We start from the raw sequence: 19,745 nt of genomic DNA, 5'->3' as shown, positions 1-19,745 counted from the left end.
CCTTATGGTGCATTTTTCGATGCAAACAACATTTGTGGGAATAAAATATGAATCATACAACTAGAAAGAGAATTCTCGCAAGCAAAGATTGATAATACGCAATGTTAGATGTTACAAAAGCTTTTTTATAAGTTCTGGACTGCATGAAATATCTTTGGGTGATCTTCTAGTTGGAGGGTTGATATTTTTCAGGGAAAATAAATAACCAGAAAAACTGTTCTAAACTAATATTTGCTTTATAGCCAATCTGTAAGTCTTCAATCCATCGGGAAAAAAACTTTGGTGGATGTGAAGAATTTCTTGAGTAGTGTTTATTTATTGCCTGCAGAGTGAAACTTTCATGTTTTCGGTGCAAAACTTAATAAAGTTGAAATAAATTTCTTCAGATAATGGCAACTAAACTATTCCTGTCAAAAAAAATGCCAGAGTTTTTGCCATCACAGCAATCGAAAACTCCAATCAAAAAGATTCCAGGAAACCAATCAACGGTACAAATGATTTTCTTAAGATTCCTTACCCATGTTCTCAGAAATTAGCTTATAATTGTTAACAGTGACTTTAGATTAATGAATCGTTAGATGGCATTGAACAGATGAAAAGGAATGAAATCAGAGCTAAATTTGCCAGAGCGATGAAGGAATCGTTTCAGTGTGTGCGAAGTGATATTCGTGATGAATGGCACACTGAAATTACATCGAAAAAGTACGCCACAGGTAACAAATAGCCATTGATTGATTAGTCGAAAGTTTGCTGATCGAAGATTTCCTGTCTTTGATAATTCAATGAATTATGTAAGAAGAGATGGGAATAAATAAAGTTTGGTTGCAAATGTTTCAGTGTTATCTATGAGTAGTATAAGATGTCGATTATTTGTTACTTGACAATGTCTGTCTTTGGTCTTCATTCTAGGTGATTTGCTTTTTGAAGGACGCTACAGCTCCATTGTGACAGCCAGATCCTATCCAGCCTTTAACGGTTTCACATATGTGGAACCTCGGCCCTGCGTCATCAAAACGAAACGTATTGGTGCTATTTTGGATGACATATTGTATGATCTGTGGGATATAAGGGAGACTTTTCAACAGAGGATTTCTCGACTCATACGGCGAATAGTTATGGAAGTTTACATTCTGAATAGGTATCACTTTTAAACTAACGATTATAGAATTATACGAAGGTAATAACCTTCAGTCAATGTTATCTCTAGAAAGATGTTAGAACTATTGCAGGAATATCGATCAATTGTGGAGTTTAAATCAGAATATTTGTTTACCTTCGTTTTGCTAAATATTACATTTACATGAGACTGCCAATACTGTCAACTATAAAGACTAATATCAATTCCAATTAAAGCAAAGCTAATTTGAAATGGTTGCAGAGTTCGTCATTCGAATGTAATGCACGCTCATGCTACAGTAGTCACAGAGCATTCGTGTTGTTTACAACTGGTTCTCCCTCGATTGTACCAGTTAGAACAACTAATTGATAAATACCGCCGTGATAAGGAGGGAAAGGTTGTTGTACTACTTCGGAAGATGTGGATTCCGGAATCTCCGGAATTACTTTCCACAAATGTGCTCCACACAACGATGAGTTTATGTCAAAATTGCATTATTCAGTAATGATAATTAACAAATCAGCAAACAAAGTTTCATTTTTAGCCGATGAATATTCGCATCATTGCAATGATTGTCCGGCAACTTTGCAGAGCATTATCTTATCTTCACGATGCAAATATTATTCATAAGTTTATCTTCTCCTCTTCATTTTCAACAAAGTTTGAAAGGATTTTATGTTTTTAAGTGAAACTATTTCAGTGATATTCAACCGGAAAACATTTATCTAACCCGTGGTGGTACTGTCAAACTGAGCAATTTTATCAATTCACGGATGATTGTAAGCGAACGATTGGCTGAAAGATGCCGCACCCCTGATGGTGTTCCTGATTATATGTGTGCTGAAAAGGTCAACCATTTATTACCCCAAAGTTAGAGAGGAGCTACTTCAAAAGTGTCGCCGTTTCCATAGCAAACATGATACCAAACATGACACCTGTCTGAACAATGTTCATATACTGCGTCTTTAGGAATATAGCAGTAGTACTGCTATATTCAAGCAGTTGCTGAGTTTCTTACTATATGTTAACATATTTTAATTGTTTGCTTGCTGTGACCTATGAACAGTTCGATATATTCATATTGTTATAAAAACTTAAAACGTTCTATTACGAAGAAAGTACTGTTTGCTGAGAATTTTTTGAAACTTTTGAAGTTTTAAAAATATAGGAAGGGAATGTTTGACGTTCTGTTTTAGCAGTATAATTTGAAACGTGTGACAACCGTAACAGATTATAAGAACTATTCGACTTCAGCGGATATCTGGTCATTGGGTGTGCTGATACTTCATATGGTCAGCTATTACCCCAATGAGAAATGGCATCGTTTACCTCGCATGTTCGCTCTCCAAATGGAAGAAAAAAGAATGCCGTTTCGATGGATGATTAATGATATGATGGTGGCTCAACTTTCCATCCTACTTATGGATAAATCTATTGTCCTTTTGTAAAATATTTCAGTCTTTGGGTCAAACAGATTCTTCTTGAATATTATGAAACAGTTAATCGAGATGTGGAATTTCCAGCAACTTTGTGTACGAATGACACAAAGCGGTGATGGAAATTTGAAGCAATATCTGAATGATACAATGCTCAACTTGGATCCATCAGCACGTCCGACAGCTAAACAAATTTTGGAATCACATCTGATCAAAAAATGGTGCAATAAAAGCCTCGAACAGGTTGTTTTAAGAAACAATGCACACAAGTTTGTATAGATAGATTAGTCATAAATTTCATGTGCTTATATATTTTAACTCTTTCTATCAAACAGTTTTTTACATTTTTTTAAAGGATAAAAATTATTTGGTGAAACGTTTCATTTACGAATTAGATTGGCAAAATCGTTCCAAACTTGATGCTGATGGTTACAATTATAATTCATGTGAAGCGGTTCGTAATTATCTAATTTCTCGAATATATTTTGGTCAACAATATATCCAGCTAAAGAATTGTTTTTATTTCATTTTGATTTTGATTACTCATTGATAGCTGATAAATGTGTTCATCTTTTCCATGTCATTTTTTTGCCTAACCTTAAATCAATTTTATACTCCAAGCTCTTACTGATACAAAAAATTAATTGAAAAAGGCAGAGAAAGGAACAATTCTTGACGATACATCTATATTTGTGCCCTTTCACTACTATTTATAACTCTATATGGAAAAGAATTTTTTCGTCCTTTTGCTGTAAATCAGTGTTAATTCGATCATCGATCATTTGACGAGTACTATCATTGAAACTTGTAATTTCATCCTGTTAGAGAATCTGATTGCCTAATCCTGAAAGTTTACTGCAGAAAGATATTCCGGCTGATTTTTACTGGGATGAGACATGGCGAAAACTTGAAAAGCAATCATTTGCTTATCGGTTGTACGTTTATGATCGAGATAATTTACGAGTAGGAAGCGATATTGAGTATGTTTATCTTCAGTTTTTCTACTATTTCTCTACTATTACTGCTATTGGTTCAGTGAAAGATTGAATTTTGATAGTTTACCAATAAATTCTGGTAATTTCTGGTAATTTCAAATTCTTGGGATGCAGCTTTCTTATGCTTCAGCCAAAGTTTTAGACGATGTTTCACTCATGCTGATAATTCACTGTTCCAAACATTAATGCTTGCTGTTGATGATGATCACCTTGAAATGTTTGACGTGATACCTATTGATCAAAATATTCGAAGTCTATGTTTCTTGCTGATGAGAGCTGCCAAACAACACCGATATAATCTTGGTAAATGTAAAGCCGAAGGTATGTTGTGTGGAATATTTTGCTTTTTTTATCTACTTTTTCTTTGATTTTTGCATATCAGTTCAAAAAAAATTTTTGATTTCATATCTTTGTCTTTGTTCTTAAAATTTGAATCAAATGTTTAGTGTTATCAGACTTATTTGGATATAGGCTACTTTATCGGTATCTATTCCTGAAAATATTTCATCTTTTAATAAGTTTATAAAATCATGCTTTCAGAGGTAATATTTGATCTGCCACCGTCCTTGCATTGCGACGTGCGTTCGGCAAAAATCATTGTTTATTTTAAAGATTAGTCTGAAATCATCTTAATATATGGTAATAAAACTGGAAGGCAGCTAACCATGTGAAATGACCAACTACTTCCATTATACGTAGTGCGTATTTGTGTTGTTCTATAACAATTAATCAAATTCTTTGTAGATATATTTAAATCTCATTTATGGATCACCACGTCATTTTAAGATTTTCTGTGTAAAAATCTATGTGTATATTTATAGAAATCCTTCGCTTCTTTCTTCATTTACTGATTTATTCATGTAACTTTTCTTCATATCTCTATTTACATTTTATTTTTATCATTCCTTGATGTGTAAGGTAAGTCTTTGATGTATGTAACAAAAGCACTTGGCTCCATTGTGACAGTACAAGTAAAGTTACCCCATTTATCTAAACTATTTACAATGTATTTTTACTTTATAATGAATAAAATTGGTACCACGTCACTTTTTTCTTCTATTTAAGTGACAGATTAGAGATAAGTTTATTTCTACGGAAAGAATAGAAAATTGTGCGCAAATATAATGAATAAATGAATTTTTTATATAATCACAAATTAAGCATGTTTGAATTAATAAAATAGAAATTAAGCGAAAACTAATACGATTTATAAATTGTTGGGTTTAATTTAATTGCAATAACAGATATATTAGTTTAATCTTAGAAGACCAAGAGTAAAAGTTTTTGTTGACGTAATGTCTCAGCAGGTAATTTTGATGATAGATGGAGTGAGGAGAAAACAAATTTCTGATTCTTTATTCACAAAATGCTGTATTTCCGGTTTTCTCTAATAGATACAGATATAGAGATGTATAGTCATTTAATAATTATCTACATATTTCAATCAAAACAGCAACAAATTTTTACTTCAGAAAAGTTAGAAATCTGAGAGTTTTTTTTTGAGGAGTGTGGGCATTAATAAAATTAATAAAAATAGCTCATTTCTGATTTGTTTATTTTTTTCAATGTAGGAATCATGCACACTTATTCCCGACAAGATCGTTTTCGAAAAAAGTTCTGCACAATGTTTTTTTGTTACGATGTTTGTTTTAGTTACCTATTTGATTATTATTTAATTTCAACTCCCAATTATTTCAACTGTCCTCTTGTTGAAGTCATCCAAAATTTAAAATATTGCAAGCCATCTTTTCAATTCTGAAATGGACCGTACTAATAGTAGTGCCCAAAATAAAATAGCTTTCTGGATCTATTATTTTCGGGCAAGCATAGACAAGTTTTTAAGGCTCATTTATTTTTTAGCAGGTGCTGCTCCAGTACAACTTCTCCTCTTGTATTTGTTAATCACATAACAGTTAGACGAGTATTTTACAGCTAGCTGATTCAATTACTGAAGGTGATTGATTTCCATCCATAAGTTTTCCAAAAATAGCAGGTTTAATTCTGCTTTTTTTTTTTCTCTCTCTCACACAAATAGCTAATATTGGTGCAGTAGTAGGTTTTTTTACACCACTCACTAATTAAACAAAATTTAAATCTCCTGTAAACAAACATATGGTATTGTTATGAGAGATTGCATCATTGCATGATCTCCCACAAATTACATTTTCATTCCATCTCCTTCCAGTATGAACATTTATAACAACTATGCCTACACCGTTAGTTAATAGACTCTTTCAGTTTTTGCACAATGTCATTCATCATTTGGTGAGAGAATGAGCTAAGGATGAGATAGCTGAAATAGCAAATTGCAAAAAAGAGAAATACATTCCTAAATGATATGAACTAGTTTGCAAGTGTTAAGTAAACAGAGAATTTCGGATCCAACCTTTGGTTGAAAGAGAAGGTATATATTAGATTAATTGCTATGCTGTAAAAATATTCAGCCAAAATACTGATTCTAAAAGAGATTCTTAATGATGTTGCTGAGGCTAAGTAGAACTGCTAATGGATATGGCCCGACAGTGGTTTTATTTAATTTCAGTTTGCAACGAATTTTATTAATCTGTTGAATATGATTGCAAAGATCAATACCAAATTATAGAGTGCCTCAAATTTCGATATCATTTTCTTTTCCTTCACTTCGAACTTGGTATCACAATCAAAAATTTAGTTCTATGAGTCAAAAATATGAATCCTAACAAGTATATACTTAATAGAATTGATATGCAGGTGAACAGTTTCACCTAGTCTCGCTTGTAATGAACAACCAAATTCGAACAGTTAATTTTACCTAATTTTTAGTGAAAGTTGGTTTTCATCAAAAAAGATGAACAAAAAGTGGTTTTAAATTAACCGAAATCAATCGTTTTTCAATTTCCAAAATTTCGATGTAAAATATACTTTACACTGTATTCCCAAAGCTCAGTTTAACAATACTCGATCGATGAAAGTTTGTTTGATATCTCTCAATCATGTGTATAAATGAAGTAACAAGGAAATAAAAGTGGGTAGCAAGAAGAAGAAAGTGGTAGGTAATATGAGAGTTTTGTTTACTTATAGGCTAGACAATCATCAGTTTGGGCTAACTGGCTCTAAGAAAATACAAACCTTTCGAAGAGCATCATCATCATCCAATTTGTTAGTTTGATCTGCGATGTCGTTTGGAAATTTCATGATTGTCCCCTGACTTCTTTTATTTGACATTTCCTGAATTGTTTTCTTTCCTTCGAATACCTTAATTCTTTTCAAATTTGCCTTCTTCTGAAAAACAGATATTTCTATCCTTCCCTGGTTCCATATATCATCAAGTCTACACTGCTATTTTCTTACAATTAGATCGCTTTTCTTGCTTTTCCTTTTTCTCAGTAGAACCAAAGAACACTGTTGCATCTCTATTATTTCCTAATTCCTATCCATTGTCTTAGAAAAATTTTTCTAGAAGGACCTAAAAGAACTTTTCCTCTTGATTTTTTGCTAATGAATTTCATCGCATTGCTAGTAGAATGCTAGCATTTTGAAGTTAGCAACACTGAGACAGTACTGATAAAAACATTAATGATTACACCATGATGATTGGTAGCAATTGAAATTTTAATTTATTTTTAATTTTGTAAGGAGATCCAATAGCTCATTATTTTTTGATTATCTTTTCGTTGTTTTAATATCATTCCGGTTTGCCTTCTCGTGTTACATTACGGAGTACCAAAAACTTTTCAGTGACAAGGAAAGTATTTACTACTTATTATTGATTATTGCTATTGATTTCTAGTAATGAATAAATATTTCATATATAAACAACTATCTACTACGTTTTATACATAAATTTGAAGTGATCCTATAATGAAATAAGAATGCATCAGAAAGTCTGAACTCAGTGAGACATGGTTTCAATAAATTCGAAGATTTTTGCTGATGTTACCTGTCAAACTGATAAATAGAAAAAAGTCAAATCTTGAACAATTAGAAAAGATTTGACTTCGCATTCCAGAATAAATCACAATGATAAAGGGCTTTCTTTGGAACTATCTCATAATCGCATTGCTTTAATGTAAAGTTAGATCACCGAATTGTGTTTTAATCCTCATTAGACTTTCGTTAATTCAGTTTCGAATTTTGATTTACTATTAACCTGTTTAATTCTTCAATTGAATCTCATAACTTTATTAGCATTGCAGTGAAAATAGAATTTTAAATATTAAATCATAAGGAGAAGTAAAATCCCATAAACTTTTGTGTAAGAAATCTTCTTATTTACAATTTTTTCTTTTTGAAGAAAATTATTTTTTCAAGAATATAATTTAATTGATATTTATACTATAATGAAGGTCTGGGATTTTTCACTACTTTAATTTTTTTATTAAATCTCTTAAATAACTTTGTTTCTTTTATTGCCTTTTCCATACTTTTATTTTATTTTATTCCTTTTATCACCAACTCAAGTTTTATTTCCGTCTATAACTATTCAAAATTAGTTTCTTATGCTATAAGTACAACAAATAGCTTTCAATATGCAAAATTAGGAGCATAAGTATTTCAAAAAATAGGCAGAAGAAAGAGGAACTAAGAATTGCCAAGTGGCCCATCAAAATACGCTGATTCCTTTTTAAATCATAAGGTTTGTGATTTAAGTTTGAAATTGTGGTGCTCAAGTTAAATTTCAACTTTGTTTTGTCTTTTTTTTTGTAAATGAACCTTAAAATTACATTTAACATCCTGTTAAAGAGATTTAAAATAAACTGAACTCCACTGATAAAAAATAAATCAGTTATATTTGTTTACCAAGCTAAGGAAACCGAGAAAGAATAAAAAATTCATTAATTTGGTACAAAATACATGTTGAAATGCAGTTCTCTTATGACTCAAGAAAAAATCTTAATTTCTATAACAATTCTTATACAAAATCTAGAAACTGGAGTGTGTTAATGCTTCGTAAGTTTTGATTGTATCAAATTTCTGCTGCAATGAATGCAATATTTTGTGGGAGTGGGAAAATATTTTCAGCTAGATACGCGCATTAAACCTCGGCAAATAAAGAAACAGGAAGAAACAGATCAAATCAATTCAATTGTGCTATGCAGGATGACATATCCATTTCATTCTAAAGATTTTTTGATTCAGTATAGTGGACCTCTCTTTTCGACTCCTAAAGTCAAAATTTCTCACAAAACATACTCTGCAATACCACCGTATTCCATTCGAAATTTTTATTATTTCAAATAAGATTATCAACTACTTCTAAGTTAATCCAAAATTTTTTCACGCAAGAATTGTTAGTAAAACTTACCAATTTGTCGATATCTGCCAGCTTCTGATGTCAATTATTCCCAACTTAGTCTTTCATCTTTTAAAACTTTAAAATTTTGGAGGACGTCACTATAGGTCAGAAGAAGAAGAAAGATCGCTCTATTTAAGCATCATATATCGAGTGCAATGGTATGGGGAAGGCAATATAAGTGGTTCTTATAATAAAGTGGTTTACATTAAACAAAATTCGAAATTGCGATCTCCCTTACTCATCTTTTCTCATTTTTTCCAAACAGATAATCTTTGGAATTTCTCTTTGAAACTTTGACATTGTTATTTTTTAAGCAATAAATTGATGCTTAGATTTACAGTGATGAGTTTTCTTTGAAAGTCATCAAAAAATCTAATCAATTAGTATCCATCAGGATTGTTGTTACTAGAAACATTACAGACTAGAGACTACTAGAATTATTAAGTGTTTAGTGCTTGCTTCAACGGTCTATTCTTTGCCATATTACTTACAATAAGTAAATATACAAATTACACAGCATATGTTTTAATCTTTTGTTTTGCGAATATAACTGACATGAACACTTTAAAGCACTTCTCCCTCATTTTAACTTCTACTTTTTCCATACCCTTATTTTTATATTCAAAAAAATTTTCCGTATCTTTTAGCCTCACTTTATTGTTCTAATTCCACCTTTTATTTGTCTCTTTTTCTTTTTTGAACTGTTTTTATGTTAATCAAACTCTATGTCACTTTTTCCTTTTATTGTGACAGATTAAAATGTCACGTCCATGCTTCATTGGAATGTCCTTAATATCTAATTTTGTCTCTTTTGTATTTTTTCCATGCTATTTAAAGAGTTGCTAATTGCGAACTTTTGCAGAAAGAAAAAGAAAATGTTCGGGACAAACAGGAGAAAAATTGCGAAACTACCGCAATAATATGGAAAATAATTGCAAGTACCATCTCACTTTTTGTCACACAGTTGGAAATTGTTGCTTTCGAGATAGAAAAAACTTTGGAAACAAAATTAGGCAAAAATATCCAAATATTTCTCTGAAATCATTATTTTTTATAACCAAATTCTATAAAACATACCGTTATTGCATTTCTTTACTTGTAAGTTTGAGGCCAGTGGTAATTAATGGATTAGGTTACATCTTTAGAGGATTTCACATTTCATGAGATTTATTTCTGTCCCTTGCAAGACTATGTTTCTATGATTTTCAAACTCCAATATCAGCGAGCAACAATTTCGAAAGAATGATTTGAAACATAAAAACTGTTGCAATTGTCGGCAACAGAAAATGCTGTAAAGTTTTTATGGAGTGATATATAGGATGATAGATGACCATACATTTATAGAATATTAAAACAAATCCATCATGCTTCATTCCCAAATACTTTGGAAAAGATTTGTTGGACTGATAACGGCTTTGTCAACCGGTATACTTGAAACCTTTGAGCAATCTCAGATAGTACTTTAATTAACAAACGAGCAAGTCAAGATTTATTACTATTCAACAATGAACTAACTTATAGATTGTTCGTCTGATTCTTTATTTCAGCAATTCGTTTCCCACCAGCTATACTTATAATCACGAAATTCATTATTCTGAATCAGGCTAGTTCACACTAATATGTTTGTAATACTGTAGTCAATATTTGTTTTTTTGTAAAAGAGCTTCATAATTTCTTTTATAATTTCTGAGAGAAAAAGCAAATCGATCAAATTTAATGGTATTCATAGAGCCATACAACTGCTTCCCCAAAAAATCTGTGATTATAAAGTAGCGAAAAAAAGAATATATGAAAAGGGTGCATATATATATATAAACTTGTGCCATGCAAAGTTTCAATTCATTAATATCCAATTCATGGAAAAAAAAATTTTGTAAAATGCAGCCAGAAATGATACTTAGATAACAATTGATTTTTTTTTTTTTTATTTATGGTATTAAAAAATATTTTCTTGACTTAAGTGTACTTTCTTGATAAGAACGTAGTTGAAACGTCGGTAAAAAACCATTGCTATACGCCTATCAATAAATAGTCAGAGCTGTATCAAGCATATCCAAATTTTGTCTTAGAACTTAAAAGGTGGAGAATAACTTTTGGACTATCACAACTAAACATCAAAATTTGACAGTTTCAACTGATCTCGATAGAACATGGAATGATTCTAGAAAACAGCTGATTGTCTGTTGAAAACTAGGTGATGTTAATGGTAAATTGTTTCTTTTGGTACTGTTTATCTTTTATAACTCCGTTTCAAAAAAACTATCAGCGATATGATGCGGCATTTAGAATTTGTCTCTAGAAATTTACAAAAATATTTGGAGTTTTTCGAATCAATGAAACAACTAAACTCTAACATTAAAGAGAAATTAGATATTTAGCTAGCAATTACCAAGATAGCTAAAACAACAAAGTTGCTCAATTGTAGATTTGTTATTTCTTGAGATGCTCCTTGTTACCATATGTAAAAATATACTAAACTATTGGAAAGTAAAAATATACTTAACCATTGGGAAAGTCATGTTTTTTAGATAGAACAAGATTGAAGAAAGCAGGTAAACTTTTCAGGAGTTTAAAATGAGAAAGTGTTTAGTCATATTCAAGAAATTTCTGTATAAGGTCGAAAGAAAGTGAACGAGTCAACAATTCTGCAGCAGCTGTGTTAATACTGAAACATTCAACGGTCAAGTTTCATGCATTTTAACCAATGTATTTTGCACATTTATTCTTCATTTATTGCAAAACGTATTTATTCATTTATTACAACTAATTTCGATTTATTAGCATTGTTTCCTATTTTTCATTTCGTTTCAGTGAGTGTTAGTTCTTTCTTTTTTTGTTAACGATACATTTTTTCATAAAATCTAACAATGCCTCCAGTAAAGTTATGACAATGAGTTAATTTGTTTAACAGTGTTGAAATATTGCAATGCAGTGAATTTCAATTACAAATGTGGATTTGATTAACCTTTTTATTTTCTCTTTATCGATTCTAGCTAAGGAAATTTTAACTGGTTTTTAGCAAATTCGAAGGATCAAACTAGCTAGAGATCACGTTTACTGTCTTTCGGCATTCTGATGCTGGGGACTTCGTGTCTCAGAGACAAACAGCTTTTATTGACAAATAGCAATTTGGATAATTTCTTGCAACACTATGTGTTTCCTATACAATTCATACTTGGTGTTGCCGGTAATTCTATCAATCTCATCGTATTACTCAGCAAAGGGATGCGTTCAAAGGTTCGGTTTTTTCTTCTTTTTTTGTTATCTATTTCCATATTTCTTATATGAATTTTAATAACTTTTCATCTATACATATATATCAATTTTTGGATATTTGATATGAATTCAAAACTACATATCCATTTCTTCTTCATTTCAAATATGAGACAGTATTTTCAGACAAATTCATTATTATCAGCAATGGCATTTGCGGATTTAGCTCTATTATTTTGCATGCTACCGCATTCGTTGGCCTCTTTTGAAATCGCATATCGCAGCTATACATTTCGCTATTTTTACTATGTTAGCAAACGGCAATTAAATGCATTTGCAAATTTCTTCTCCACAGCGGCAACTTGGCTCGTCCTTTTTCGTCACTTTTCATCTTTTTTCTTTTATTCTGTGAGCTGTTAAAAACTATGAGATATGGAAATAAGTCGTACTTCGTAATCTTCAGTTATAACATTCATAAATCTATACCAATACTCATTTATGTTCTATCTGCTGAATGATTGTTTGGGGAGCAGTTTATTTGCTGAGGAGAGCTTTTTCCTTCATTCACTTTAGTGCTTACTCTATGATTCGATTGACCGCTAATATAACTTGATATATTATATCTATCAATAATATTTATTTTTCTTGTTTTTATTTCTTTAACACATTTTCCCACATTTTTACTTCACTTTCATTCTTCTTAATTTATGCTCTTATCTAATATTTTCATTGATAATATGTCTTATACAGTGTTTAGAAATTGATCTCAAAAATGTGAAATGAACTTAGTAAGCATCAAATATTCATGCTCTGACTTTGTTAATATTATCTGCGTCTCATCCTCAGGTTGGTGCTTACCTTATCTGTAGAACGATTCATTGGTATTCGATCACCGGTTCATGCCCATTTTAAATGGAAAGAAAAAGGTGTCCTACTAATCATTATACCGATATTCATTGGTGCATTTGTGATCACATTTTATCATCACATTGCTTACAAATATAGCATATACATTATATGCAATGGTACTCAACTAAAGGGCAGCGTCAGACCGGTTTGTTCTTTGCCATTTTACTCAAATTTTTTATATTGGATTTAGAAGCCAAATATTTTGGCGGCTTCTAAATTATATTCAGTGCCACACGTCTTCCACTGATAGCAGATAACGAAGATGAATACTGCAATGGCTGTTTATCAGCTTTTTCACTTGATAGTAATAGGGAAACTGCTTCGCTGAATCCATCAGCTGATTAAAGCTAAGATTTAATTACTGAAAAGTTTAATTGCTCGCAATATCTTTAAAGTATTGCGAACATTTTCAAAGTATTACTTAAAATTATTAGAAATCATAGTTCTGAAGAAATATAATGCTAAAAGTTTTTAAAATAAATCTAGTTGATTTGGTAAAGTCTTTTTTTTGTTATCCTAAGGTTTCCCTGTTTTCTCCGTATATTTATCAAATTTTAAATTTAAGACTTACTAAAATAATGAAATACAATGTAAATTGTAGATAGATTATAACTGGACTGGTAATAAGCTCTATGGTAATGCACTGACAAAGTATATCCATTATGGGAAGTATTTACAACTGATAACAGTTATCTTAGTACCTATTGTTGCTGTTGCATTCCTGAACGTATCACTCATCTACTTGATGCGTAATCGTGTTGTAATACAACGAAATCGTAGCATCAGTAATAACAGTGATTATAGGTATAGTTTCATATCATATTTCTTGATCAAGAAGGAAGGAGTAAACAGGGCCGGAGAGGAAGAGAGATAGGATAAAATGTATGATGTTGGATAAAAAAGAATAGAGGAAAAAGATCTCCAGAGTTTTTTGTTTTCAAATTTTAAAATAAATTTAGACATATATGTCCGTTATTGCAGTATGCTACGAAGTTGTAATGATACTGGAATAATGCAACGACAGGAGAGGAAAGTAACTGTTACCGTATTGGCAATTGTAACCTGTTTTACCATAACACATGTAAGCTTCCAATCATTTTTAGATTCAATAAATTCGATTGTTTTAATAGTTACACATTAGATCAACCTTACGAAAATTTTGAAACAGTTTTGTCCGACATCCAAAAAACAAAATCCAAACACAAGACATTCTTAATAAATACAGTTATCAAAAATTATGTGATTTCAGGCACCATCTCTAATACCTTTCGTTTGGGAAACACTTGGCATATCTAAGGAGAACCCACGGCCTTTCTTAATAACAGTTAGCATCGCTAACTCATTGCTTATCACTGGAAAAGTTCTTAATTTTGTATTATTTTGCTCAAGTTCAGTGCATTTTCGTCGCCGTCTTATGCACATATTACTTTCCCATTTCGTAAGTTTTTCATTTCACTAAATGGCGTTTTCTGCTTTCTCTTGCATCTAGTTTTTGCATAAATAAATGACACGAAGATTTTCGTGTCCTAAAAGTTAGAGAATATATGCTGAGAACTTTCCTAAACTTTTTGTAAAATTCAGATGAGGCGGTCAGAAAGCAGAAAATTGAAAAAAGTATCAACATTACAATCTAAAAATGCTGCACCCGTACCTCCGATGCGAAAGGCTAGCACATCCCTCAGTCGACGCTCAATTCAATGGCAGGATTCGGTGGGAAGTAAATTTTTATCTGAAGGAAACAACTGAAACATATTATTTTTCTCATCCAACTTTTATTCTCTCAGCATTTCATCCACCAGTGCTGGGGATGAAAATTCTTAAGAGGCATATTGAAAAATGGTTACTGTTTCCTGTAAGAGTTTCAACAGTCCTAAGAATTACAATAACTGCGTTAAAAGTATAGGCTTGAAAATAAATCTTTTCCACTTTTTTTCCTGTTTAGTACTGTTATGTTGAATAGAATGGAATAAAATTAAATTCAACTGAATTACTTCAAATCTTCGGATGTTTACCTGATTTACCTCTTAACAGTGCTATATTGTTGTTAGATCTCATCTATGTTTATATAGAATCTTATAAAATAAAATATATCAAACATTATTGTACCAAATCAAAAATGGTACTAAAAGAAACGGATATCGTTTGTGATAAGAATTTAGAATTTTGCTTCTCTTTCTTCCCCTGATGATAATCCATGTCCGAGCAAGGATACAACTCTACTAGTACTGAGCAAAACTAGTCCAAATCAAGCTCAATAGGATCCATATGTTGCGGAATTTTAAGATTCATTGGAGGTGGTATATACGGTGCTTGTTTCGGTATATCGACAATAAAAAATTCGTGCTGCAAGGCGACTTCTGCTGAATAACGTTCCTCAGTTGAGTAAACGATAAGCTTCTGCAGTAGTGAAAGACATGTTTCGGAAGCTAATGGCACTGAAAGTTAATTTCAGTGAAATAACATATCCAAATTTTGAGCACAAAATAAGGATTTCCAAAAAACGTCAAATGATGGTCGAAGTAATAGCATGGAACACTTACAAAGGAATAATGAAAAAAATTTTAATTAAAAATTATATTCGGAATGTGATATAAAGATCGTATGAAGTTAACTAATACTAATATCTCGAGTAAATGCTCACACTGCTTTACCGAAATAATTTGTCCATTTTTAATCTAGTTATATTAGTCCATGAGGAGAACTGAGAATAAAGAGGAAATTACCTACTGATTTCCAATTGTCCACCGGTTTATTATCCTTAAAAATGATCTCACCATAATCCGGCATAATATTCCAACCTTCCCAGTCTTTTTCACAAGGTGAGCCAAGTACCGACATCAATTTTCCTATTTGTTCGATATCATTTCTACCCTGTAATAAATAATTAATTCTCAACATACTTTTCAATTATGAACTCCAAAATTCATGAGATGACGATGCTAGAATCTAATTACAAAACGAATCCTAAGAAATTAGAACGAAATATTTCACTAGCTGTTCTTCTGATGATGCCGCGGTATTTATAACGCATCACAGTAAAGATTAAAGATATAGCAAAAAAGTTTAAATTCAAGCAATCAGACCGCACTGAAATTCAAGTTCAATTCAACGCGTTAACATCAGTTTCACATCTTAAATCTTCCAGTAAAAGCAAAATAATTCCATGCACGGTTTCATTTTGTTATAATTATTTATAACAATTAAGCAGTACCGCAAATAGTGGTGTACCATTATAAAACTCAGTAAATATACAGCCACAAGCCCACTCGTCTACTTTAGGATTATAAGCTGTCGAACCGAACAATAATTCAGGTGCGCGGTACCATCTGGATGCTACCTGAAGCAGATATCTGACTTAAGCTATATTAACACAGTGCGCTGCTGAATTATTGTTTCGCAGCATTGCACCACTTTAAATTTTTGCAGTAATTAGTCGAATAAATAAAAACACATAAATAGTGGTAGAAGTTTTCCCTTTTTTGTCCATTGTTCTTACCTGGCAATCGTAATTTCGGTTAAGATCGTCTGATACATAAATACAACATTGTCCGAAATCCGTAATTTTTAGTAATCCTGTCGACGTAATTAATACATTATCCGGCTTTAAATCCTTCAAACATTATACAAATTAATACAACCCTACTAAACCAAACACAGCACTATTAATTTGTTCATTTTTTTTTCCTTTTTTAAGGCAATTTCGCTCTGGAATTAATAGCTCACCCGATGCATGATATTCAAACTATGCAGATAATCCAAACCGACAAATAACTGATACATATAATATCGAGGAATCTCATCATTTAATGGACGATTAAAATCCTCAATTGCCAGTTTCAAACTGGACCCGACATACTCCATTATAAGGGAAATCGTATCCGTATTCAATATTACATCGAACAATCTTACAACCTTAATCGAAGTGATACAATTCAATACCGTTTGCTTTTAAAGTTGGTAAGGATCTATGACGAAAACTTGAAAAAATTTATTAAGAAGTAGAAATATGATTTGCTCTGCTTATTAAACAGTTCATACTTTGCCTGCTAAACAATTCTACTACTCAGTAATAAAAAGGCGCTTTACAAAAAGAAAAGGAAAAAAATCAGATCTCCCGGTTTCTGGGTGATCGAAAAATTGAGTTTATATGGTGGGATATTCATGTTGCTTCATAAATGATAACATTTTTGTGATATGCATTTCGAAGGGCGAACACTTCTCGAATAAGTGCAATTTCATTCCTACTGTTTCGTTTCAGCGGTATTCGTTTAATAGCCACTTCTTCATGGCTCTATAAAAAACGCAATATTCGACTACCTAGCCATTTTGGATCCTGTATATAAGTTTATACTTCCATTGTCCCAAATCATGAAATTGAGCTAGTCTAAAGATTCCATAAAGAATATACAAGAATTCAATCATCCATAAAAGGGGAGAGAGATTTCAAAAACCATTACAAACTGTGAAAAATTGAAATACATTTAAAATTATAAATCTCATTTAGATAAATGAACCTTATTACTCAACAGTGATAATTTGCTGTATTTCTTGGTTAATAACCTACCTGGAAATGAGTTGCTTTCAGAACGACACCAAATGCACCCCGACCAATAATGGAGATTATATTATAGGAGTCATCATAACCCTCCGATGTATACAGTCTTGATGTTGACATCATTTTCTATTTCTGAAGCACAAGAATATAAATACTGCTGTGCTAGCATGTTTAATAACTGTTTTGTATGAAATCATCATTGTCATCACCCGTAACACCAGTTTGACTAATGAATACCCTTTATAAAAATAATCGCCAAACATAAAGAACATTCAAAATTACTAATAGCGTCTTTCTAGAAGAGTCCATATCTGTCGGAATTAAACGTTGAAATAAGCTCCTGATTCGTCTAAATGCATAAAAAATTTTTATACTAATATAGATCCCATATATTCTTTGTGTAGGGAGAACCGCTAGACACCCAAAAAAACTTTCTATAATAGCTAGTTTTATAATAAAATGAACAAGTGAAACAAGATAAAAAAATGATTCTATAAGTATACAAAAACTTCATTTTTATAAAATGTCCATTCTCATCTACTGTATGTGGTCACCATGGAAACATCGGGTAAACTACCGCTAACTTTTAAAAAACCAACCTAACATGTGATATCTTCCCCAGCTTTTTATAACTGCATTGTAAATACTGTGAATTTCGCACTTTTTTTTTTGAACATAAAGTACAATCCGATAATGCTATTGCACTAAATTCCCAGCTACATGCATATGTAATATTAGGAATACATTATGTTAGCTGATAGATATGAAACAGTCAATATAATGAGTGCTTTGGGAGATGGAATTTTAATAGTTCTGCATTTGCTATGTATGTATGCATTGGTGATTTGTTATATTTCGAGATTTTATGCACCAAATACAAACAAAAATAAAATTGAATATATAAATATGTAACGCAAGAATGTGAAAGAACTTCTGGATACATTATTAGTCTTAAATTTGTATAAAGATAATAGAAGAATTAGATATATATCCGAAAGCCTTAAAATTTGAAAATTAGGTTGAAAATGTACAACAGTACTATAAGCAACCAAAAGATGGATGAACGGCAGTGGAATGGCGCCCCAATGAACATATGGAAGCTCTTACGAAAACATCTTCTGCGCAAATTATAAGCAAGAAAAAGAAAACTAACAATATTACAGGCACATATTGTGAACAATGAACTATATTTCACTACATAACTCAGTCTGAATTCAAACATTAGCAACTTTAGCAACAGTCTCCATGGACAATATCTGATTTAAGTATACGAATTAATCATTTAAACGACCTTTTCGTAGGATCAGACCAATCCTTGAGTTTCCTTCAAAAAGACATCATCATATAAATCTGAAAATATATTCATTCAACAGTTTCATTCAGTTCAATAGCATATCAACCAACTTTACACTTTCAATAATATTCATATAAAACAGAGAGGGCAATCAGCATGACAAACAAATGAACATGCTCTAGAAATTTATCATTTCATAACTGTGTTCAATTGCAGTTCGCTCAGTCAATTCTATGCTTGCATATTGCTTTTGTAATCTTTCAACAATATTCAAATTATTTTTAACATTCATTGTCACATCCTGAAAATGAGAAACCACTCTTAAAACAGTTATCTGGAAACAATAAAACACACAACCAATTAAGCAGAGATGGGTATTGCATTAAGTAAAATACAGGTACCTTGGATTAAGTAAAAAAATACAGAAAATGTCCGACATGTATATCCAAAGTACGCAAAACTTCTGTTCCAACGTTGATCAGTTGATCACAGCCTCCAAGAAAGTGACCTTGCGCATCCAAAAGAAATCGAAAAAAATCCGTTTATCCGACTGGATGCTGAATGTATTAACAAAATAAGTAGTCACCACAACCAGCACCAGCCATACTCAAATGAAATATTAACAAGCTCAGTAATTTTTCTGCTAATCCAATTTTTTCCCTATCGGAGTAAGAAACAAAAATTCTAAGGTTCGTTAGTTCCTTTGGTAGAGAGGTCTAAGTAAAAAAATCTAAGTTTGAAAATATGTTAAGACAGCCGATTTACTTAACTGAACTTTGGTAAAGCGTTATTTTAAAACTTGAATTAATTTTCGACAAACTTATGGTATGTTTCAAATCATTAGTTAAACGCAATCCTTTCGGTGATGTAACAGAGAATGTAATATCGAGTACGCCACCCGCAATGACCAGTAATTAAAATACAAGCATATATATGCCATTAATCAAAAAA

General features: G+C 31.5%; 3 protein-coding genes across 5 annotated transcripts; 2 read left to right on the top strand and 1 right to left on the bottom strand.

The window, feature by feature from the left end:
* Nucleotides 1-389: 389 nt before the first annotated feature.
* Nucleotides 390-4,165, top strand: Bm8560 (Uncharacterized protein; the record flags this gene model as incomplete). 2 transcript variants are annotated; one of them, XM_001897644.2, is made up of 12 exons in its annotated part: nucleotides 390-488; nucleotides 563-713; nucleotides 910-1,138; nucleotides 1,379-1,514; nucleotides 1,662-1,747; nucleotides 1,818-1,965; nucleotides 2,314-2,514; nucleotides 2,641-2,796; nucleotides 2,909-3,007; nucleotides 3,415-3,533; nucleotides 3,691-3,869; nucleotides 4,089-4,165. In XM_001897644.2, 12 exons carry the CDS (start codon nucleotides 390-392, stop codon nucleotides 4,163-4,165), a joined length of 1,680 nt encoding a protein of 559 aa, XP_001897679.2. The 2 variants fall into 2 exon arrangements, with proteins under 2 accessions (XP_001897679.2, XP_042930498.1); XM_043074564.1 differs by lacking the exons at nucleotides 390-488; nucleotides 563-713; nucleotides 910-1,138; ... (1 more) ...; nucleotides 1,662-1,747; nucleotides 1,818-1,965 and having other exon boundaries at nucleotides 2,407-2,514.
* A 7,883-nt stretch (nucleotides 4,166-12,048) lies between these two features.
* On the top strand, nucleotides 12,049-14,691 carry Bm5391 (Uncharacterized protein; the record flags this gene model as incomplete). Its single annotated transcript, XM_043074563.1, has 7 exons — nucleotides 12,049-12,060; nucleotides 12,223-12,401; nucleotides 12,883-13,090; nucleotides 13,547-13,749; nucleotides 13,927-14,026; nucleotides 14,195-14,383; nucleotides 14,527-14,691. 7 exons carry the CDS (start codon nucleotides 12,049-12,051, stop codon nucleotides 14,689-14,691), a joined length of 1,056 nt encoding a protein of 351 aa, XP_042930497.1.
* Nucleotides 14,692-15,180: 489 nt separating this feature from the next.
* Bma-dyf-18 (Uncharacterized protein) lies at nucleotides 15,181-17,623 on the bottom strand (the record flags this gene model as incomplete). 2 transcript variants are annotated; one of them, XM_001897646.2, is made up of 7 exons in its annotated part: nucleotides 15,181-15,380; nucleotides 15,669-15,816; nucleotides 16,157-16,282; nucleotides 16,442-16,555; nucleotides 16,669-16,857; nucleotides 17,129-17,236; nucleotides 17,510-17,623. In XM_001897646.2, the coding sequence occupies 7 exons, from the start codon at nucleotides 17,621-17,623 to the stop codon at nucleotides 15,181-15,183; spliced, it is 999 nt and encodes a 332-aa protein (XP_001897681.2). The 2 variants fall into 2 exon arrangements, with proteins under 2 accessions (XP_001897681.2, XP_042930496.1); XM_043074562.1 differs by having other exon boundaries at nucleotides 15,372-15,380; nucleotides 15,673-15,816.
* Nucleotides 17,624-19,745: the final 2,122 nt, after the last annotated feature.

This window comes from Brugia malayi (genome assembly GCF_000002995.4).
Source record: "Brugia malayi strain FR3 genome assembly, contig: Bm_v4_ChrX_scaffold_001, whole genome shotgun sequence".
In the NCBI taxonomy this organism is placed as follows: domain Eukaryota; kingdom Metazoa; phylum Nematoda; class Chromadorea; order Rhabditida; family Onchocercidae; genus Brugia; species Brugia malayi.
Note: the sequence above shows the minus strand (reverse complement) of the source record. Positions and strands in the feature narration are given on the sequence as shown.